Raw genomic sequence first — 25,091 nt, 5'->3', positions numbered from 1 at the left:
AAGGTCTGTATCTTCCCAAGTATTACAAAGCATTGAAAAACATTAATGTATGTAATGTCTTTTCAGTGTAATTGAGACTTGCATTAATACATTGTTTTTAGTAGGAACTACTTTGTGTTTCCTTAATCTATCTTTTTAGGAGCTCTGTTCTGATTTTGAGAATTTACCCTGCATCTCTTATTCTTTCAAATTTATGCACAATTTCAGTTTTTGTACATTTTTTTAAATAGCCCGTTAATTCTGATAGGAGTATTGGCCTCTAGCTTCAGTCACCATAATCTCCTCTCCTCCCCGCAAAGATGAACATCTAATATCAGAAATCAGTTTTGCTGTCTAAGTAAAACTTGTGTGTACTTTATATTTGTTTTGATGTAATTCATCTTTTGAAAGAGTGCCAGAGAACTGCGTAGAACTATTCTAATCTTAAAACCTGGGCATTTATGGTAGGTCATTAAATATGGAATGTCTGATTTTGAATCAAAATTGTAGTTTATTATATCTCAAAGAAGAAGCAGTACAATTAATCAAAGTATGCACCTGAAGTGTCAACACAGTTTTGCTGTCTTCATGGTAGCTGGTGTATGCCAGCAGCGAAGAAGCCTGGAGAGCGAGTGACAATGAAATCACAAAAGGAGTTTTCCACAGCTTGTTGAAAATTGGATATCTTTCCTTGCAAGAAGTGGCCCAAAGCCTTGAAGAAATGGTAGTCAGTTGGTGCAAGGTCTGATGACTATGGTGGATGACAGAGAGTCTCCAAGTCTAGCCTCTGTAGTTTGAGCAGCATTGTTTGTGCAACACGTGGCCAAGCGTTGTCTTGCAAGACAATTGGCCTGTCTCTGTTGACCAATCATGGCTGCTTAATTACAAACATCCTCATCATTTTATCCAATTGATTGCAGTGGACATCGGCTGTAATTGACTGACCAGGTTTCATGAAGCTGTAATGGATAATACCAGCGCTATACCACCAAACAGACACCATTAGCTTTTTGGGATGAATATTTGGTATTTGGGCAGTTCGTGTTTGTTCAACCATTGTGCCAAACACTTGGGATTGTCAAAAAGAATCCATTTTTCATCACACATAATAATTATGGTGTAGAAATGGTTCGCCTTTATGTCTTGCCAGCAAGGAAAAGCAAGCTTCTAGGTGATTTCTCTTCTGACACTCATTTAATTCATGTGGTTCCCATCTATCCAGCTTCTTTACCTTGCCATTTTGTCTTAAATGGTCCAATACTGTTGGAATAGTAACATGAATCCATGTTGCTAATTCACTTGTAGGTTGAGATGGATTTGCTTCCACTACAGCTTTCAGCTCATTATTATCCACCTTGGTCTCAGGTCACCCATGTAGCTCATTTTCAATATTAAAATCACCAGAATGGAACGTCTCAAACCATCACCGTGTTGTGCGTTCATTAGCCAGATCCTTCCCAAACACTTTGTTGATATTTTGAGCTGTCTGCGCTGCATCAGTTCCACAACGGAACTCATATTTGAAATAACACAAATATTTGTTTTATCCATGGTTTCACAAAAATTGCTCTAAAAAAAAAAATTGAAAGATAACCACAAGCCAAACTGTACATTTGAAAGACTATGGATGTACCTTCACAATAAATATAAAACAAGAAGTGTCAAAGTGAAATGTCAGAGATATCAGTTGTCAAACTTAGTACTTAAGGAAATCAGACATTTCATACTTAATAACCTAATAGATACCCCACACATTTTGTGGCTTGTAGGCAAAAACAATTTTCAGTTGTTTCCTATCTTTGAAGATATCTAACTTATTCTGGACAATATACAGTATATCTTTCATAATGGTAAGACTGAATATCAGGAAGAGAATTAGCAACAAAGAGAAACAGGATAAATATGTATGAAGCAAGCTTTGTTTTGTCAAAACTTAGAAAACATTTAGAAACAGCCACCTACCTAACCCAAGAAAACCAAATCGTTTTCATCTTTTTCTAATGCTAAGGGAGATCAAATAACCTTGATCTCTGTGTTCTAATTTGTCAATCCTTCTGATGTCTATGGCCATTTAGTCAGTATGGATATTGTAAACCCTTGGTTTTTATTGGATAGTTAATATGGCTTCCTGAGTTTCTTTCCATTCCAGCACAGTTTACTCATTGTTTTTGGATTAATCTTTAAAATGCTGCTTCTATTCTTTTGATGTCTTCCAAACCTGTCCTAATTATACCCAGTGTACTATGTCCAGTATACTAACGAAAATGGAATGGGCTGCGCTAGGTGTAGTGGCTCACACCTGTAATCATAGTACTTCGGAAGGCTGAGTGGGGAGGATTGCTTCAGGCCAGGAATTTGAGACCAGCCTGGGCAACTTAGCAAGACCTCGTCTCTATAAAAAAAAAAAAAAAAAAATTATCCAGGCATGGTGGGATGTACCTGTATTCTCAGCTGCTTAGGAGGCTGAGGCAGGAGGGTCGCTAGAGCCCAGGAGTTTGAGGTTGCAGTGAGCTATGGTGATGCCACTGTACTCTAGCCTGGGCAACAGAGTGAGACCCTGTCTCAACAGAAAAATTAGAATATGGAATGTTCTAGTTCAATGAGGGCAGTCTTGTCAAATACTGCTTATTCACAGCCCTGCTTATTTGGTCTTCATCTTCTCTGCCTCTGTTTACCTTAGTTTTGTCTCTCCTTAGTACAGGAGTGGGGAACCTTGTCATGTTGGGAGGCTGCATTAATTTAGCTGTAATCAAATAAGGCCACATTCAAGAGACTTCTATTAGATATACTTAAAAATGTACATTATTTTGTAAAAATCTACTGTGTATTTAATAATTTCAAAAAATGAAAACTATTTTAAAGTTAACTAACCTTTTAACGACTTTGTTCTGTCTGCTTTTTGTTGGAAAGCATTTGAATATTTGGTTGCAGCATGGAGGGTCTGCAGTTTCAGTTGTTCTGTAGGTAGGTATCAGTCATTTGTGACCTTAAGGTCATCTTGATTTGGGTTAGGTAGGAGAATGTATATTTGCAGCAATAAGCGGTTGAAAAGCAAGAAAGCATTTTTCAGGAATGTTGCTGAAGGCATGGGTATTCTGCATTTTTCCATATTTCAATTGGATCTTTCTTAGCATCAAACAATGACTTTAAAATGTCATCTGAGAGCTCAATCAATTCCATTTGTAGTTCTTTAGGTGTCTTCTTCGTGATATCAACTAAGGGAGGCTGAAATGCTAATTTGAGTGTGATGTCATGATTCTCAAAGTCAGTGAACCTTTCATTGTATTCTCCAATTAATAGGTGCATATTCTTCAAATGATTTGCATATATCATCCTGCTCGTCAATGATCTTTGCTAATGGGGGAAAATGTTTATCCGAAATTTTCTTTTGAAGAAATGTTTTGAAAAAAGATAGCTTTTTTTGAAATGCTTGGATTTTTTTTTGCCACGTATCATGTATAGACTTAGTTTTATCTTGCAAAGAAATATTCAAGTTGTTTTTGTTTGACATGCTATCACACAGAAATGCTGCATTCCTATAGAAATCTTCTTTCAATAATTCACATTGCTCATGCTGGTCTTTATAAAATTTAACTGTCTGTTCTCATGGAGATAAATTTTGGCTAACATCTGTCCCTGCAATAGCCAACACACTTTATGGCAAATTCACATGGAATACCTCGTTGTTCAACTTTAGCATGTTATGAAACTGATGATGCTGTGTTACATTTGCACGAATATTGTGAACAATACTTACAACTTGTTTCAAGGTGTCACTTAAAGTAGTAGCTTTAGCACAGAGATTTTGCTGATGCAAGATATAATGAAAAGAAATGAGAGCATCTGGATCCTTAATGCTTTATCTGTGCAATAAACCATTCATGTTTTCCTACCATGGAAGGTGCACTGTCTGTACACTCAGTAATTTACCAAATTCAGTCCAACTTCACAACATTTATCTTGACAGTTGTTGAAGATACCTATTCTCCATGTTCTGTTCCCAAGAGTGCCCAAAGCAAGTAACTCTTCATAGCAAAGAAAATCTTCTGTTATGACCCAAGTGAAGTATAAAACCTGCACCAAGTAAGTCAGTATTATCAGTTGATTCATCCAATGCCGTTAAATAATATGTATTTTCCTTTTGAAATATTACGTGAAGTTCTGTTAAGTTGAAGGCTAGTTCGTGTTGCCGATCAGTTATGGTTCTGCTTGAAGGAGGCATTTGTTTGTACATTGGAACATTATCGGGGTCTAGGCATCCTACAGCTTTAACAATGCATTCTTTCACAATTTCTCCGTCACTGAATGCCTTCCCTTTTTCCCCCAAGTATATAAGCTACTTTATAAGTTGCTTCAGTGACATTATTTCAAGGTCTTATTGCAGCTTGAAAGAATTGTCTTTGCTTTTCATCTTTTAATTTGTGCAGTACAACCTTCCATACCTCTCCCTCTAATTCAAAATATTTGTGGTCCTTATGAGTGTTATAATGCAGATGAACATTGAATTTCTTTAATGTTGATATTGCAATATCACAATGCAAGCAAATTATCTTATCTTTAGCAGAAGCAAGATAATATTGCAATTCCCAATCCTCATTAAAAAATCTGTTTTATTCCTTCAGTGTTCCCTTGGTCTTCTTTGCCTGGATGGGCTGTTAAGCAGACAGAATTAAAGGATACTGGCCGGGCATGGTGGCTCACACCTGTAATCCTAGCACACTGGCAGGCTCAGGCGGGAGGATTGTTTGAGCTCCGGAGTTGGAGACCAACCTGAGCAAGAGCAAGACCCTGTGTCTCTACTAAAAATAGAAAAATTACCCAGGCATCGTGGCTCACGCCTGTAGTCCCCGCTACTTGGGAGGCTGAGACAAGAGGATCCCTTCACCCAAGGGTTTGAGGTTTCAGTGAGCTACAGGACGACAGAGGGAGACTGTCTCAAAAAAAAAAAAAAAAGAATTAAAAAATACTGTCGAGTTATGCAACTAATTCCACTTCAGACAGAAGCACAGTGCAGTATTGTCATAAGCTGATAATAGACTGGCATACTTGACCTCCATAAACTTTCACCAACCAGCCTTGTGGGGTAGTGGCACCAGTCAGGTGAGGGAAGTTAGAACTAAATCATGAGTGTACCAGCTGTCAGTTGAGCCCCTATGGCTTACTTATGTTCTACTTGTGCCAGTCAATCTGAGAGGATTATTTCCTTGAAACTTACTTTATTCTTTTTTATTTTAAATATGTTCATTTAAAAAACAAAATAAAAATATAAAAGATGAACAAAAATGTATTAATAACAATAAAAGGATTTGTTCTGTAAAATTTGGATCCAGTCAAAAGGCCCCACCTTAAGGACCTAGAAGGCTATAGGTGGCCTTAAGGCTGCAGGTTCCCCACCCCTGCCTTTGTGTTATTTCCTCCATAAAGCGTTTTTTTTTAATTATTGTAGGCCTTGTGAATTGGTTTAGTGCACATTTATTAAGTTCCTATACAGTGCCTGGCACTGATGATACAGAGATAACTGGCCTTGTTTTAGAAGCTCATACTCTAATACAGGTCCTAAGGTCATTATCTCCAAATTCCTATTGCATTTATCTATAGCCCTCATCTTGGTGTTTTAATTTATGGTACAAGCATATGATCAGTTCTTTTTCTGTATATTTCAGTATAAGACGAAGTTTTCTCTAAAAAATTATACCTCGAAAGAATAGTAATCTTATATTAATTTTTAATATTTTTAAGCTCTTTCACAATTATTTTATTTTGAACAGAACTATGTTTGGAGAAGACAGGTGAGCTTGAAATGATACCAGTCATTGCTAGTTTTGAATGTTAATAGAGTGTTCCTGAGGAAAATAGGTAGAAGGGGTTGTAAAGAGTTTAAACAAATTCAAAATTATTCAGGGGACAGGGAGTTATACTCTTACAATTTGTTGTAAAAAAAAATCCTTTAAAAGATAACTCTTAAAAGTAATATGTAAATAGTTTGTGAAGATCACTGTATTTACTTATAGAATAATTAAAAAGCCAACTGTCTTAATATTATGGGAATGGACATTTGTGGCCTGGAAAAACATTTTCAGTGATAATATTATATATGATTTCACAAAGTATTGCTTCTCAAAACTACTTAAATGGAAGTGAAGATTATTCGCTTTAGGATACTTTTAGATTTCCCAAAAAGAAAATAACAAGAGGACACCTGTTGAAGACATATGTAAAGTTTAAATAAAATTGTTTTGTAAAATCGGTGTGCTTTGTGATTTTAAAACATTCATAAAAATAAGTTAATAAAATATACATTGGACTATGTTATATAAGTATACAGAAGTTTTTATATTTCAAGTTGGTCAGAATTTAAAAAAACCTTTTCATTGGCAAAAGTTGGAAAATCCTTCATTTTGAGAGTGGCGTAATATTTATTCATTTATGGTAGCTCATAAGTTTCTGCATAGTTGGACAACTACCTAAAAATAGTAGGATGCTATTAATTAATACTTGTTGAACTAATAAAAAATTCTGTATACATTTACTTATTGTAGGGTTTCCTGGTGCCATGAAGGATTGTACTACATCAGAATTTCCCCATTACTTACCCCAAATCATTCTTTTGTATAGTATTTGTCATGCTACTTTTAAAATTTGTACTGTAAGATGTTTTGGATTAAAAGCATCATTAAATTTTATCTGTCTTCTATAGCTGATTCTCTGGACTTAGGGTCTGCCTCCAGATTGCCAGAAGCAGTGTCATGTGAAAAGGAAACAAGCATTGTTTTTCAAGTTGGATTTGTTATATTTGAAACCTCATTAACCCTTCTTAGAGGACTAAGTTGCCTGTGGGAGGCACAAGTTTAGGGAAGACATTCAATTGCATACCTCTTTATACTGTAATGTCAGTGACCTGTGGATAGTTTCACATAATATTAGAATATTTTTTCAGAAATTCCTCAGATTTGTAAGTTGTCAAAACAATTTTTTTTTTTTTCTTTTAATGTTGGTTTCATACGTGGGAAAATTGTGGTAGGATAAGTCTGGTCGGAGGGCTGTGAAAGACATTGTCATCTTAATCAGAAAAAAATGTAATGCAGTACATAATTGTAAAAGATATTTTCATTCCATCCACCTGTTTCAAAGAGTGGGGAAAAAAGCAGTAGTAGTTGGTGAGTTTTTATTCAGTTGTTACGTTGTGTTTATGCATTTTATTGTTCATTAAGTACTATTTGCGTTTGGAGGGCAAGTAAGATGGATAGTCTGAGACCCAATGGCATTCTTTTTTTTTTCTTTTTGAAATACTTGTATTACATTTATTTGATTCAAAGCTACAGACCACAAAAATTCTTTAATGCCAATGATAAAATGGTTAGATATTTTATCATATTGAGAATGACACATTCTAACTGACTCTACCTATGCTCGACAAAAAGACAAAGCTTGAGGAAGGGAAACTATTGAAAAAGAATTTAATTTCATATTAAGCAACATACAGATATGTTGTGATTGACTACATCTATTTGTTGATGAAGTCACCAAATATTAATTGAGTACCTTCTGAGTTTCAAGCATTGTGTTAGATATTAGGGATTCAATTATGAATTAATTATATCATTTGTCAGCAAGAAACAGTCTGGTGGAGGTCATGCCAGTCTATCATCACCTTCTATCCTATCTAAATAAAGACATGTCAGTTTAGCCTGCTCTCACTTATGTAGCCTCCCTGGTCCTTATACCAGGTAGCCATCATTCTTTTTTAAAAAAATTAATTTTTTTAATTGACAAAAATTGTGTCTATCATGAACAACATGGCTTGAAATACATATTCATTGCGGAATGGCTAAACCAAGCTATTAATAATTAACATATGCATTACCTCACTTATTTTTTATGGTGAAAACACTTAAAACTAACCCCCAGTGGTATTCTGACATGTAAAAAAAGGGCATGTATAGACAACTGATTAAAAACAATAAATAAATAAAGCATTTTATATTGGATGTCAGATAGTGTGTAGTTGGGGAGAAGTAGTCCTGATTAAAGGACTTTCAGGATTTTCTTATACATAACCTTCAGAAAACTTGAAAATTGTCACTATATGGAGAGATTTAGCATGGGATGCTTTCTTCAAGAGCTGGGCTTTCTGGAACTACTAGAATAACAATAGATAGCCAGGGGAAGGCATTGATTGTGTACTTGCTTGAACTATGTCCAGTTGCTCCACAGCCATTTATTTAAAAAGCCATCCCTCCTCCATTGAATTTCCTTTGCTCATTTGTTAAAAATTAATTAGGCATATTTATGTGGATCTCTTTCTGGGTTCTCTTTCTGCCCCAGTGGTCTATCCTTCCGCCAATACCATACTGTCTGAATTACTGCAGCTGCATTGTAAGCCTTAACATCAGCAAAGTGGAGAGTGATTTCTCCCATTTTATTCTTTTTAAAAAATTTTTAGAATAAGCTTCTTTATGACTACAAACAAATTTGCAGAGATTTTAATATGAGTTGCATTAAACCTATAAATCTGTTTAGGGAGAATTGACATCTTTATTATGTTGAGTCTCCCAATTCTTGAGCACAGTATTTCTGTCCAAGTGTTTAGGTCTTCTTTGATTTCTTTCATCACCATTTTATAATTTTCATCATATGGATCCTGTTTGGGTTTTGTTAGATTATATCTGTTTTATTTTCTTTGGACAGTTGTAAATGGTATTGCATTTTAAATTTTGGTTTTACTTATTCGTTGTCAGTATATAGAAATGCAGTTGATTTTTGTGTGTTGATCTTATATCCTGTGACTTTACTGTATTCATTTATTAGTTCTTGGAGTTTTTAAGATTCCGTGGGATTTTCTACATTGATAAGCATGTCGTCTGCAAATAAGTAATTTTATTTTTTCTTTTCTAGCTAGTGTGACCTCGATTTTCTTTTTCTTGCCTTATTGCTAGAGCTTTCAGTACTATGTTAAATAAGAGTGGTGAGAGTGGAATCATTGCCTTGTTTCTGATACTAGAGTGAAAACATTTGCTCTTTACCATTAAGCATGACATCAACTGTAGGTTTTTTTGGTAGATGCTTTTTATAGCATTGAGGAAGTTCCCCTCTATTCTTAGTGTACTGATAATTTTTTACCATGAATGGGTGTTAAATTTTGTCTAATGCTTTTTCTGTGACAATTGATAAGACCAAATAATTTTTCACACTTAACCTGTCGATTTGGTAGATTGCATTGATTGATTTTTGAATGTTGATCCAGCCTTGCATGTCTGGAATAAATCCTAGTTAGTTGTGGTGTAGTACTTTTATTTTTCTTTTTAAAAATTCATTGTTGGATTTTCTTCACTAAAATTTTGTTGAGGACTTTTTCAACTAAGTTAATGAGAGATACTAGTCTGTGTTTTTCTTTTTGTGCTATCTTTGTCTGTTTTTAGTATCAAGGTTAATACTGGCCTCGTAAAATGAGTTGGGAAATAGTACCTCTTATTCTGTTTCTGGAAGAGATTGTGTAAACTTAGTGTTGGTATATTATTTTAATGCTTCATTGAAAAAAACCTGGATTGTCCTCAGATGTAGTTGCTTTAAATGAAATTTACTTTGTCTCATATGAATATTTTAAAATTGAACATGACTTTTGCAATGTTATTTTATGGCCAGATATCCTACCAAATTTCAGGTTCTGTGTATTGCTGGTTTTTTTCTGTTGTTGTTGTTGTTTAAATGGTAGGAAAAAATGAAGCAAATCATTAAGGCGTAAGTGCTACTTTGAATATGGAACTATTATCTGAATTTACTCTGATACTGGATTATGTGACTACACTCACTGATTTACTGTAACTAGACTGAGCATAAATTATGGGTCTGGAAAAGAATTTGGAAATTGATTCTATCTGCTTAATTTTACAGACGTGGGAACAAGGTAGTGAGGGGCTTGGTAGTTTGTTTAAGGTCACAGTTTGGGGACTAGATTCCAGGTTCAGGCTGTAGTCTCTTAAGCTAGTGGTTCTTCACTAGGGAGGAACATTAGATCACCGTTGAGTCTTTGTAAAACAGCCAATCAACCAACCAGCCAAACAAACAAAAAACATGAACACAAACTATGTATATTAGAAGTAGCAGCCCTTCTTTTATAGAATACAGTTGAGTTACAGTTACCAGCATAGTTTGCAGTATGTCAGTTGATGCTATTATTTCCTCCATAGTTGAGAGGAATTTCATGACACCATTAGTATAGTATGTATACACACACAACACATATATATTTATATTGTATATATGTATATAATACACATACATATGTATATGTATTTATATATCCCCATATTGTACTTTTCAGCTACCCCTTCCCAGGACCTACATAGTGGTCCTCAAACATATGAATGTGACAAAATATAGAAGGGATTCCGATGCACATCATTGATTAAGAACCACTGTACTAAACCCTGCATGCAAACCTTTTATGCCTATTTATTTCTTTTGAAATGGCAGTATTAACTATTTGGAGTTACTTTGATAGAATAAACCTATGGGTAGAGAGTTAAAGTTTCAGAAAATTATAAATTAGGAGCTACTGTTAACACTTAATATATGTAAATAACTTTGCCATCCTTTTTAGAACTATACCTTTAAAATCATAATGTAAGCTTAAGGATATAAAAATACATATAATTTTATTTTATAATTATGTTATTTAGTGTTTAGAGATGTGATGGGTTAGAGACTGATTACAGAATCAGCTTGAGGAGGGGTGTCACAGTAGTCCCCATAAGCAGTTTTCTTTCTACCTGTGAAAATCTCAGCCAAATGATAGTCTAGATCTAGAAAATCATCCAGAAATCATATTTACATTTAAAAAATCAGTGGTGGAAATAACTTTTTAATAAAATAACTTTTTAGTAATAAATAGTTTATCTTTTATCTAGAGTAGGAAGGGCAAATATGAGACACTGATGTTTCTCCCCTTCTCTTCCATAATATAAAATGCTCTCTAAAAAAAATCCTCCAAATCCTTCTCAGTACAGTGCTCCAGGCAGCCACTGTTCATTGATTGGAATTGACACCAAAGGTGAAACTTATTTGGCAGTTCTGTTCTAGGCAACGTTTAATTTTTTTTGTCAGTTTAGTTTAAGGGATACTTCTAAGCCTCAGTGGATTTTTCTTTTGGAAATTGGAAATAATTACATAGGGTTTTTTAACATGAATTAAATGGGTGATAATTCACGGGACTCCCTTCCCCCACAACACAAAACAAACAAAAGGCAGATTAGCCAGACTGTTGGAATTAGGATGTTAAGATAGGGGGTGGCAGAGACCATACAACCTGTGGACCAAATCCAGCTCAAAGCTAAGAATGAGTTTTATATTTTTTAGATGGTTGGAAAAAAACCAACAAAGAATATTTTGTGAGATGTAAAAACTACATTACATTTGGTATTCAGTGTCCATATAAGTAAAGTTTTATTGGAACATAACCATGCTCATGCATTTACTGTCTGTGGATGCTTTTGTGCTTTAAGGGCAGAATTGAAGAGTTGCAACAGACCATGTGACCTGCAGAGCCTAAAATATTTACTGTCTGGATCTTTCCATAAAAAATTTGTAATCCCTGTTTTAAGATAACACTGTGGGTAGTGAGTTAGTGTTTTTGGATTATTTGGCAAAAGAGAAAACTTAGTTTGCTTATATTCTCAGCAAGTTTTTGAAAAGTAATAATTTAGAAAATGGCTACTGTTTGTGTACAGATACGTAGTAGTAACAGACCTTTTGTAGAATACAGTTGAGATGGAGTTACCAGCATAGTTTACAATACGACAGTTCATGCAATTATTTCTTCCATGGTTGAGAGGAAGTCCATAGCACCATCACTGCCCACAGATACTACACAAATAATTCCATCTCTGCACTGGTCTAGTACATTGTAGAGTAGCTATTCTCAAACTTTTTGGTCTCAAGATTTCTTTAGAGCTCAAAGAAATTTTTATTTATGTGAGTTATATCTATCAATATTTATCATATTAATTAAGATAGAAAATTTCTAAATATTTGTTTAAAATAGCAATAATAAATGCATTATGTTAGTAAAAGAATGATTTTCATGAAAATATTTAACAAAACAAAAACTGAATGAAATATTTGCAGATCTCTTTAATGATTGCATTAGTAGAAGGAAACTGTATACTTATATCTATTTCTTCATTCAAATTGTTGTGATATGTTATTTTGATTAAAGTATATGAAAGAAATCTGGCCATACACAAATATATAATTAGAAAAAAAGGAATAGTATTTTAACAAATTTTTCAGATAGTTGTGGACATTTTTCTTTGGTACCATACCATAACTCAGCAAGTGGTAGTTTCTTTTATATTTCTTTTTCTTAAACTCAGGTTTATTGAAGTATAATTTATATAGAATAAAATGTACTGTTTCAGATGTACAATTCTATGAGTTTTGATTAGAATGTATGACCCATATATATAGTCATACAACATCACCACAGTCAAGCTGTTAGACATTTCTGTCATCCCAGTTTCCTCATGCCCTTTTGTAATCAACTCCTTTCCCCTCCCAGATTTTGACAATCTCTGAGCTGATTTCTGCCCTTATAATTTTGCCTTTTCCAGAATATTGTGTAAATGGAATCATACGGGACAACCTTTTGAGTCTCTCTTCTTTCACTTGCATCATGTTTGAGATTCATCCATGTTGCCGCTATCACCAGTTCATTCCTTTTTATTGTAGGACTGTTTGCTTCTCCATTTACCAGAGATGGACGTGGGGTCATGTTCAGTTTGGGGATGTTATAAAATTAAGCCACTCTAAACAGTCACATACAGATTTTTGCGTGTACAAATGTTTTCAATAGGAAGCTGTAAAACTGTTTTCCAAAGTGGCTGGACCATTTTGCGTTAACACCACCAATGTGTGAGAAAGTCCCAGTTGCCCACATACTCAGCAACACTTAATATTGTCTGTTTTTTTGTTTGTTTTTGTTTTGTTTTACTCATTCTAATAGGTATTTCATTGTGGTTTTAGTTTGCATTTCCCTAATGATTGATAATGTTGAGTAGGTTTTCATGTAGAGTTTTTCCATTCATATCTCTTCTTGTAATTGGACAGTGTGTTTTCTTATGTTTGAGTTGTCAGAGGTCTTTATATATTTTAAATATCAGTCCATTTTTAGAAATGTGTTTTGCAGGTATTTTTTTCACAATCTGTGACTTTTCTTTTTTCTTCTCCCTTAACTTTCAAAGAGTAGAAATTTTTGAGGTTCTATTATTAATTCTTTCTTTTGTTGTTCATGTGTTTTGTGTTCTAAGAAATCTTTCATAAGTCAAGGTCACAAAGATTTTTCATATGTTTTCTTTTGGAAGTTTAATAGTTTCAGGTATTTTTAGGTCTATGATATATTTAGAATTTTTGTATATGGCGTGAGATGTGGGTTGAGGTTGTGGGGTTTTTTTTGTGGGGGAGCAGGTCATATGGATGTTCAGTTGGTCCAGCATCTATTGTTGCAGAGTATCTTTTTTCTATTGAATTGCCTTGGCGTCTTTTCTGACCATGTATGTGTGGATCTATTTCTGCATTCTCTATTCTGTCCCATTGATGCACGTGTCTGTCTTTTCATTAAGACCACACTGTCTTTATTGCTAAAGTTGTATGGTAAGGCTTAAAATCAGGAAGTAAGAATTCTCTTTTGTACTTCATTTTCAGAATAATTTTGAGTATTCCAGTTACCTTGCTTTTCTAGATAAGACATAATTTCTTAAAAGCTATTTGCAGTGGGGAATCTGAAACCATTAATGAACATTTTGTCCATTGTGACATTAAAATCTATTGATCTGTCATGCACACTGAATGGATTTTTTATCCATGAATACTTTTGTAACATCACATATAGCTCGTTTGGAAAATATTGGTTCTCTGAATTATGTAGACTTTCTAAATATTGGCACATTTCATTATTCTATATTAAAAGGTCACATTTGTTAATATCATCATTGATCTCATCAGAAGATTCTGTATTGGAAAGGTGTCATGCTAATGGCAGTAGGTACAAATTTTCCAAAATTTTTATTTTTGCTTGAAAATTTAAATTTTATCATTGGTAGTGCATACTGTCAGTTGTTTTTCTTAAAGGAACAGGTTCACTTGGCTCACTTTTGAGAACATGTCTGCCAGATCCCCAAGTCTGAATAGCCATAGCTTGTTGAGTTTACAACTCTGTCATACAAAGGCTTTTTCTTGTGGCAGCCATTATACAGTTGAACTTTGAACAGCTGAGGTTTGAACTGCATGGGTCCACTTGTACATGGATTTTTTTTTTTTTTTTTTTTTTTGGATAAATGTATTGGAAAAATTTTTGGAGATTTGCAACAATTTGAAAAGCTCACAGATGAACTGTGTAGTCTAGAAATATCAATAAAAATTAAGAAAAAGTTAGATTATGTCATGCATCCATACAATGTATATAGATACCTGTCTATTTTATCATCATTTTCCACCATAAAATATACATAAATCTATTATAGAAGTTAAATTTGTCAAAACTTATGCATATACACGCAGACCATACATGATGCCATTCACAGTTGAGAGAAATGTCAACAAACATAAAGGTGCAATATTAAATCATAACTGCATAAAATTAACTAGTACATACTGTCCTACTGTAATAATTTCATAGCCACCTCCTGTTGCTATTTCGGTGAGCCTCAAGAGTTGTATTTCTTAAAACGCCCTATGACACTAATCATCTCCATGTGAGCAGTTCATCTCTCCACTGAATTGCATATGGCAGTAAAAAGTGTTCTCTTGCAGTTCTTGTGTATTTTCATCCTGTTAAGGGCAAAACCATAAACCTTGAATAACAACACCAGGGGACTCGCATGAAATGCCACTAGTGATGCGGGAAGTACTCCTAAGAAGCAGAGAAAAGTCATGCCATTACAAGAAAAAGTTGAATTAATTGATACTGACCGTAGATTGAGATCTGCAGCAGTGATTGCTGGCAGTTTAGACAGGCGATTCACTTGTGAACAGATGATGTAAACTTATAGTATTGATAAATACAGTACTGTAAATGTATTTTCTCTTCCTTATGATTTTATTTTTTTTCCAGCTTGCTTTAGTGTAAGAATACAATATATAATACTTTCAACCTACAAAATATATGTTAATCGACTATTTATGTATGTTATTGGTAAGGCTTCCAGTCTACAGTAGGCTATTAGTAATTAAGTTTTGGGTGAGTCATAAGTTATCCATCAATTTTCAACTATGTGGGAGGTTGGTGCCCTTTACCACTGAGTTGTTGAAGGGTCAACTGTACTTCATTAGGCAGCAGAATTACCTTTGTTTAGTTCCTATTTTGTCAAACAAAATATTAAAAAGTAGTCTACTCAAGGGTTGGGATTTAATAAAATTAACAATTTTTGCTGCTTTTCATTAAGGATGTTCTTAAGTGAAGTGAAACTAGTGTTATCCAGAGAAATCTTGTGATATATGTGGTCATTTCCTATTATTATGTTTATGCTCATACTTAAAGTACAAGGATTAACTTGGTAATTAAAACCCAAAGTTATAACACTGGGAAGATAGTAAATTACTGACATTTTAGGAACACCTGAAGTTGATATCTTGGAAGACAGTCTCTTATTTTAAGAGCTAATACAGTTACATTAAACTGTTGTTTTTATTATCTTACAGGTGCTATACTTGGTAGATCAGAAACTCAGGAGTGTCTTTTCTTTAATGCTAATTGGGAAAAAGACAAAAGCAATCAGACTGGTGTTGAACCCTGTTATGGTGACAAAGATAAACGGCGACATTGTTTTGCTACCTGGAAGAATATTTCTGGTTCCATTGAAATAGTAAAACAAGGTTGTTGGCTAGATGATATCAACTGCTATGACAGGTAAGGATATATTTTATTTTTTATGATAGTTTGAGGAATTTTCATCCTTCCCCAATTTTTAAAAGGGGAAAGATGAATGCATGAATTTTCTCTTTAATGTTTCTTGCTTTTTTAAAGATGGGATTATGAAGAACATTACAATATGCTGTAATGACAAGATATGAATTTTAAAGTAATAAAATACATTTGGCATGTTTACATTTTATCTTTGCTATATTTTTGAATAATTTACCAAATAGTAAGCACTCTTAGGAAAGAACCATTTCCTTCCCCATGTTGTTAGGATTATAAACTTTTCTAATGCCAATATTAAGGAAGAAGGATTTTGAAAACAGCTTTAAAAGAAAGTATATCTGTTGAAAATCTATCCTCAAGGAGCATGAAGCTTAATCATAGTATTTAGTTTTCTTTCCATTTCCTTTTTTATGTATCTGGCAGAAATTGATCTTACTACCTTTTTTCTTCTTTTTCTCATAGAGGCATTTGTTCTTTACCCCAACAGACATTTTAACTTGATGTTCAGAATTCCCTAGGAACTAACACAGTCCTCATAGAAAGCTACATTTTATTTGGAAGGTCTTGTTTAAATTGTTTTATTCTGTACTTGAAATAAAATATAATGATCATGTTATTAACTGCCTATGATCTTTCTGTAAGGAGTGCCATAGATTTTGGGCTGATGGCTTAGTTTGGGCTACAGGATTTCCACCGTGGGTGGGTGGATGCTAAAGACTAGCATAGCCTGCAAAGTCTTAGATAACCAGAAGTTTTGGAGCCAAAAATGATGCTATATACACCGAACACTAGATGCTTCCAGATCCACTTTCAGGAGCCTCAACTGATTATCTGAAATCTGTCATTGATTAGCTGTATGTGACTAATAGCAAAATACATTGAATAAGACCTTGAACAGGCCTAGGAAAGCTGATAACTTTTGGTTATATTTGCTTGACACATCACTAAGTTCTAGTTTTTCTGTGTTATAACTCTTAAGATCAGATTACCTCAGCCTTCTGGATCTCTTGGCTTAACTTTGCTTTTCTAATACTAGTAGGATTAATGGCTAAAACTTGATTGGAGAAAATGGTAAAGTTCTATAATTTAATTACCAAAACAACTAGGCAGGACCTACGTAGAAGTGTCTGTCTCTCTCTCTCTCTCTCTCTCTCTCTTTTTTTAAAATCAGCCAAATTCTAATCAGTTGAGTTAGTAGGTCTTTTGTGTTTGTTGTTATGTATTTGTTCTCTGCTTGTTGCCTATCCCAACCCTATTCATTGCATTCAGGGAATTTAAATCTATGCTTAAAAAAATAACACTATTAATTCTTACGCATAGTTTGGGTCTCTGATGTTGAAATATGCTCTGCTCATGAGATATGAGCTTGCATCATTTAGCATGTGTGTGTATATATGTATATATCTATATACACACACTCTCAGAGTTTTATATATACTTTTCTCATTTTTGTATTTGTATTTTTGTATAGAAAACTATATTTCCTGTGAACAAAAGTACTCCTAAATTGCCTCATTGACTTTAGGTTCCTCTTCAAGCGTTTCTAATAATTAAAAAAAAACAAAAAAAAGATGGCTTCCATAGATTGCTTATTAAAAACCAAATTAGGCCGGGCGTGGTGGCTCACGCCTGTAATCCTAGCACTCTGGGAGGCCGAGGTGGGTGGATCGCTCAAGGTCAGGAGTTCGAGACCGGCCTGAGCAAGAGCGAGACCCCGTCTCTACTAAAAAAAATGGAAAGAAATTATCTGGCCAACTAAAATATGTATAGAAAAAATTAGCCGGGCATGGTGGTGCATGCCTGTAGTCCCAGCTACTCGGGAGGCTGAGGCAGAAGGATTGCTTAAGCCCAGGAGTTTGAGGTTGCTGTGAGGTAGGCTGACGCCATGGCACTCACTCTAGCCCGGGCAACAAAGCGAGACTTTGTCTCAAAAAAAAAAAAAAACAAACAAAACCAAATTAAAGCAGTAGTCTCAAGGAGTAAGTGTGATTGTTATAAAATCAGTTGTTGATGTTTTTTTTTTCTGATGAGATTTAGTAACAGGAATCCAGGAATGTTTTTTGGCTTTTAAGATTTAATCATTGTATATTAATAAGTATCTTGACGTTGAATATAAATGACTCATTCATTATCTTATCTCTAAAAAGAAAAACACCTTTGGTAGGGTCAGGGTAATAATATTGATTTTAATTGTCCCTCCTCTGTTTATTTATAGGACTGATTGTGTAGAAAAAAAAGACAGCCCTGAAGTATATTTTTGTTGCTGTGAGGGCAGTATGTGTAATGAAAAATTTTTTTATTTTCCGGAGATGGAAGTCACACAGCGTAAGTTCACAGGGAAAAAAACATAGGTTTGTTCATCTAATAGATTGAAAACAAAGTATATTTGTGTTGATGGAATAATTTATTCCCACCTCCTCGTATTCTATTCTTTTCCAAAAATTTGACACTACGATAAATGTTTTTGATAGCATTTTGTAGACCAAATCTGAGTTATTTTTCCCCCTCTTTTCTGCAGCAACTTCAAATCCAGTTACACCTAAGCCACCCTATTACAATATCCTGCTCTATTCCTTGGTGCCACTTATGTTAATTGCGGGGATTGTCATTTGTGCATTTTGGGTGTACAGGCATCACAAGATGGCCTACCCTCCTGTACTTGTTCCAACTCAAGTAAGTTATCGTCCTATACTTTGTACTGTTTTAAATTTTATATTTTTGAGAAATATTACTGTGGTGAAACCCACTAGCTTGTATGTTTCCTTTGGAGTTAACTTTTGAGAGTTTATTGTCATGGGAACTATAGCTGATTTTGCAAACTTACTAATTTGCTATGTCCTAAACTTTTCTCAATTAAGGGTTAAGGTAGAGTAGAATGAGAGATATTCCCATTCCTATTCTTCTTTGGAGAGTTTTACTTCTATTCGAATACTTTTAAGTATTACCTGCTTTGCTTCTTAAGAAGTAATTAATGATGGAGAAGAATTGATGTCATAACCCTTCCATCCTCTCCTGTATTTCTGAATTTCTGCACCTTTCTCAAGATGACTTGTCAAAACATCCTTTAAACCATAGGAATGGACCCAGGAAAGTAATCAAGAAAGTAGGAAAAGAGGGGTTTCATAAAGGCTTCAGGAAGATATATCCATAAAAATGTTTTAGGGAAGAGGAGCAGAAGAGCAACCTTTTTTCCCCGTGTGTTCTTGGTAGGTCAAGCATATTTTTTTGTTTGCAGCATATCAAGTATGTACTGAAGACAAAAAACTTTTTTAAAGCTCTTGATTCACATTCACCCCATCCCAAATATTTCTGGAAATATAGGTGTGGACGGTAATCAGATGAAATTCTTTAACTTTTCCTCATTTTCTGTCATGTAGGCACTTGCCGCTGGTCCAGTGCTTTATGAGAGGACTTTTCATGGAAGTAGTTAATATTCAACAGGCCTAGGAAAGCTGATAACTTTTGGTTATACTTGCTTGACACATCACTAAGTTCTAGTTTTTACTGTGTTGTAACTCTTAAGATCAGATTACCTTAGCCTTCTGGATCTCTTGGTTTAACTTTGTTTTTCTAATACTAGTAGGATTAATGGCTAAAACTTGGTTGAAGAAAATGGTAAAGTTCTATAATTACCAAAACAACTCCTTCCCTCTGAGCTTTATTTATATAACACACTTCTTTCTCAGTATTTGAAGCAACCTGTTAGCTTTAGATCATTGATTCCCATAATCTTTGTAAGATGTGTATGTGGTAAAATAAACCCAAAGGTAAAATAGCCATGTTTTATAATTAGGTAAACACACTATTTTCTATAACTTAAATATTTTAACTTATAAACATTAGTAACTAAGTTTGGTTTCATTAAAATCATTTGTAAAATAAAAAAATTTAGTGCCTAATATATGTAGTTTGGTCCAAATAGCCACAGGATATACTTTATCTTCTGTCAATTGTAACTTTTTAAAAATTTAGTTTAGCATTCTTTTTTTTTTTTTTTTTGAGACAGAGTCTCACTCCATTGCCCAGGCTAGAGTACAGTGGTGTCATTGTAGCTCAGTGCAACCTCAAACTCCTGGGCTCAAGTGATCCTCCTGCCTCAGCCTCCCGAGTAGCTAGGGCTACAGGTACACACCACATCCTCAGCTAAATTTTCTATTTTTTGTAGAGGCAGAATCTTGCCATGTTGAGAAGGCTGGTCTCAAGTGATCCTCCCACCTTGGCCTCCCAGAGTGCTAGGATTTCAGGCATAAGCCACTGTGCCCGACTCTAGTATATAAATTTAGAAAAGAGAGTATTCAGTACTGTAATTATTTCATGAATTTATCCCAGATCTGTGATGTGATGGAAACAAGCTGGAAACCACATTTATAAGTAAATTTGTTAAGGTTTTTATAGAAGGAATTTTTAAATAGTTAATATAATCTTACAGGTAACATTGATCTTTATACAATATTGATGCAAAAGTGTGGTTAAGGCATTATTTTAAAGGGCTTTATATCCTCTATATGAGGCCACTTTTATTTAGCAATACTAATTAATTCAAGAGTGTAGATTTTTAAAAAGGAAAGATGTTATTTGTAAATAAGAACCAGGAATCTTCCATCAATATCCATCTCTGTGGGTTTTAGATATTTGTTATGGTTAATGTTATTATACACATTTACTTAGTACTTGCATTGCTTTGTCATGAATTCACATGTATTTGTATGAATTGCTGAAAAATAAGGAATGAATTTTAAGATTTTGTGATGAAGTGACCTATATAGTCAAGCTTTGTAATGAAAAATATAAGACAGGCCTGACTTTATGCTTTCCTTCTGTCATAAACTATGTTGTGGAAAAGGGATATTGTCATCAATGTGGAACTTCATTTTTGTCTTCTCTCACTGTCTCTGAAACACTATGGCTTCTTTCTTCAGGTTTCGTTTTTGGTGAAAGGTTTATGTAAACTATAGTTCTGCAAGAACTATAACACTATTTCTAGAAGACTACTTAGTGGCCATTTTGTTACAGAAGGCTTAGTTTTATCTCCAACTTAAAAATAATTAATGATAATTACATCAAGCATTTATTGCACATTTACAGTTTACTAGGGCTCTGTTATATTATGCATAAAAATATAAATTATAAATTATGTAGATCTATATAACAACAGTGTGTGTGTATGTGTTTTTTCAATGATTTCCAAATTGTGGGACTGGTATATAATAAGGATTATCTTTGGAATTTGTTAGAAATACAAATTTTAGTATCATACTGCTGAAAGTATGGAATGGGGTCTGGAATATTATGTTTTCAATAAGCTTCCCAGGTGATTCTGGTAACCAGCCTGGTGTAGAAAGCACTGATTAACTTTTACCTCACAGGGTTGTTTATGTAGTATGATCTCATTTTATACATAAAGAAATTGAGACATACCAAAGCTTACAAGTGCCAGAACTACAATCGGACCCAAGGACTTGTTGACACTAAAGCTTTGCTCTTATTGCTTATACTGTTCTGCTTCTCTTTTTTCCAGAAAGCAGATGCTTCTGGTGTTTCAGATAATTCAATAAACATCCCTGCCATCTCAAAATCATTCTATAGGCTAATTTATTTTCCTACTTTTCGGTTATTGAATAGTTTGTGTGACTACTAAAATGAGCAATAACATCATCTCACATTAACATTGTCTCACATAGGGCAAAAGGGAAGTAAACAAGTCATCGACATGTAGAAGGGCATATTCATGTGTTTTCCATTATAAAGTTTTTAAAGCACATTTTAGAATAAGATTTATGGACCTGTGTTTGGTTTGTAGATAAAAATTCCTGTGCTTCTGAGTTGATCCTGTCAATGCCTACTAGTTGTTCAAGACTTTTTTTGAAGAGTAGGAGAAGTAGGTAGGAGAGACATACACAATTGAAGTCTGAAGGTGACTTCTGTATTTCACCCCATATTCATGTTCCGATGGTTCCAAGTTTAATTCTAAGACCAGTTAGGAAAAGATCTCACATTCTTGCCAGGGATTTCTGGAATATTCTTCCTCCAGATTTTTTAAATGCTTTTAGACAATGACATAAAATTTGTCATTCTTAGGGAAACTTTTCTTCAGAGATTTGGCTGAAGGCTAGTTTGTTGAATGGACTGGTCTGTTGTAAGGCATTGTTCTCATGATTAGTTAGCTGGTTCTGGCAGTTAAGTAGTGGGATTCTTTATCTGTAATACATCAACTTGTTTAGAATTTTTTCTGGTTTCCTTAGTATTTTATCCTGAAGAAGTGATCTAGGGATGTAAGTGCTTTAAAATCTGGTCTTAAATTATGGTTCTTAGTAACCAATAAAAATTTATTCTAAAATTAATCTTCCACAGTAAAAGACAGAGAAAAAAGCAGTTTACTTTTTTTTTATTTAGCTGAAGCCATTCATATTTCCTTGTAAATCATAACTACTATTTTTCTAACATTGTTTCATGGTATCTTTCCCAGTCATCCTGGATGAAAGCCTTGGAGACAACTACTTCTATTCTTGACCCTGTCATTTACCAAGTCCTGTTCATTCACCTTTTCATTCTTACTGATCCTATTGTAGTTCAGGACATTCTTACTCCTGAGGGCTAAGATTATATTTCTGTAATCTCATAGTCATCTTGCTTCCAGTTATCTCCCTTCATCTGTACTATTGATAGAATAGCATTTTACATGTTCAATTATGTTAGTTCTGTGCTTAAAAGTATTTGAGGGCTCCCAGTGATCCCTGGCAAAGAATACAAAGTTCGGAGCATGACATGTGGTCTTCCATACCCTGTCTGCCTTCTGATTCTTTCTTCCCACTACACCCTAAGCCATCTTATCATATGCATCTGGAATTATACTGGTTATGTATCATCCTTGAGAGAATTAAGAAAATAGCGCTTAAGTCATTTTCTGTTTTCTGTGATTCAGATGAGTAACCCCAGTTGAGAAGGGCTCACAGTCATTTGTGTATGTGTTCCATTCTCCCACTAGATTGTAAGCGTCTTGAAGATAAGGTATGTATTTGTAGTTACTACCGTATGTTACACAGCATTTGTATGTAATAACCATTCTGCAAGTTCCGAATTGCTGAATTGAGTTCGTTGTATTTAGAGTTACACTGAGATGATAATGCAGTATGCCTAGGGATTCCTTTAATAAACACATTCAGGTGCTGTAAGGCTTTGTTTTGAGATAAATCTTGAGGTGGTGTTTTTGGGGAGTGTAAAATAAGTTGAAGTATTGCAGACTTTTATAAGGTAATGATGTTACTCAGTTTCTTTCTGTAATCACAGACTGAAGCATCCTATCAACTTACATTACCGAGATCACCTTTCTTTTGCCTGTGCTGAAACCATCTTTCCACCTGTAGGAAGATGCTCTTGTAATATGCAGTGAGTAAACTGATTGCAAACTGGTTTTTCTAGTGACAGTGAGTCATGAATAATAGGGAATTGATGGACCCTTATTAAGAAGTCTTATTGTGATTAGAGTTAATGTAGTTTCAGTAAAACTACATTGCTTTCATAATTATTTCCTGCTTATAAGATCTATATTTGTGCTGATAAAAAAATTGCTTGATAAGCAAATGAATTTTAGGGACTAGAAATGACCTGCCTTTAACAGGTATGAAGTTATCTTCTTGTTCATTTGTAAAGGCTATATAAATAGCACTTTAGTATTGCAACGTTCATACTTTTTTAAATGCCATCAGCCTGTCCAGTCTTTACATCATGACATTTTGTCTAGGTATTGGTCTGATAAGGACCTAAGGCTTTTGGAGTACCTAAATTGGGCATACAAAATAATTCTGTTGACCTTACTATTAAAGTAATAATAGGTTGTCATTTCATGCTATGTCAAATTGCTATCCACTGAGAAACCAAGCCGTCTGTGAAAATGCTTTGTAGGATTTTCCTCTTGAACATGAGTCTATATATGCACCCACTTAAAATTAATAATAAACTGAAAGGGTAGGATTAGCATCATTCAACCAAGTCAGTTTAGGAACATATGCTGCTTCCTTATTGGGGGAGGAAGCAGGAAAAATTTACTAAGTTTTATTAAGAGTATTTAATATGCTAATATTAAGTTACAAAATAAATACTACATCTACAGAAACATACCTTGAAATAGATTGACTGCTAAATGGTTAGAGTTTATGAACCTATATTTTTCTCCCTTTTGCTTTTTCTCTCTTACTTCCTCCCTCTTCTTTTTAAACTCTCTTCTAATTAAAAATGAATTATAAATACATGCTTGTTGAATCAAGAAAAATCGTATAGAAAAAGCATCAGAACAAAAAAAGAGAAAGTCATTTGTTCCTCGTTTCTTCCCTTCCTCTATCACTTTCTTGAATTAACCAATTTTAACAGGTTGGTATGTATCCTTTGACACCTTTCTCTAATCTTACTTGTTCAAGTATATACTTTTTTCTCTTTTATAAACTATAAAATATTCCATAACTGTCTTCTTTTAAGTTAACAGTATACAGAGGATAGCTTTTCAGCTTGATATTTTAATCAATCTCATTTTTAAGTGATGTATTTTGAAATTTAATGCAGTTTTATTGTATTCTCATGAAATACCAAAATTTGATTTTTTTGGTAAAAATTGTGTATATTTAAAGTACACAATGTGGTATGTTATTAGTTTAGAGATTGTGTTAGGTTTCTGCTAAGAGAACCTACATTTCACAAATATTTTCAACTACATTATTTTAGTATGTTTAAAATATGATGTAATGCTATTGTTTTAGGCTTGAGCTTGGTGGTTTTTTTTTTTTCTTTTGTCTTTTTTTTTGGTATAAGCCTAAGAAATAGTACAGGGCTACTATAGACGTTCTTCCTTCTGTGTCTCACCTTGGTGTGTGATTATTTCCATATTATTGGGAACCTAAATTATAACTTTTATGTATGCTTCTAAACTAATTATGGGGAGAAATGTCATAAATTGTCCATAGACATGCAGCTTGACAAAAACTTGCTCTCATCAGGCATATATAATTTACTTCACTTACATATGCTCAGACAGGGCCACTTGGAGATTGGCTAAAATTCCACATCCAAAAGCAAAAAGAGGGAGGAAGAGGAGAAGGAAGAAAAATTTAAAGTTTTATCAACAGCTTAAAACAAGTTAAAGCTGCACACTAAAACTAATCACAGCACTTTATTTCTAAAAATGACTTCCATTCAAATTTTAAAA

At 34.0% G+C, this 25,091-nt stretch overlaps 1 protein-coding gene across 3 annotated transcripts in view; it reads left to right on the top strand.

Annotated features, from left to right (window-relative positions):
* ACVR2A (activin A receptor type 2A) overlaps nt 1-25,091 on the top strand; it is an 88,268-nt gene that overhangs the window by 37,933 nt on the left and 25,244 nt on the right. For 2 of the 3 annotated variants that reach the window (XM_069458149.1, XM_069458090.1), the window contains 3 exons: nt 15,673-15,880; nt 18,111-18,220; nt 18,414-18,568. In XM_069458149.1, the coding sequence (XP_069314250.1) occupies nt 15,673-15,880; nt 18,111-18,220; nt 18,414-18,568 (473 nt within the window). The remainder of the gene's footprint in view (nt 1-15,672; nt 15,881-18,110; nt 18,221-18,413; nt 18,569-25,091) is intronic. The other variant, XM_069458233.1, reaches the window with a different exon arrangement.

The sequence above is a fragment of the Eulemur rufifrons genome, chromosome 1, assembly GCF_041146395.1.
Source record: "Eulemur rufifrons isolate Redbay chromosome 1, OSU_ERuf_1, whole genome shotgun sequence".
NCBI lineage: Eukaryota > Metazoa > Chordata > Mammalia > Primates > Lemuridae > Eulemur > Eulemur rufifrons.
The sequence above is the reverse complement of the archived record's forward strand: the minus strand, read 5'-3'. Positions and strand labels throughout refer to the sequence as shown.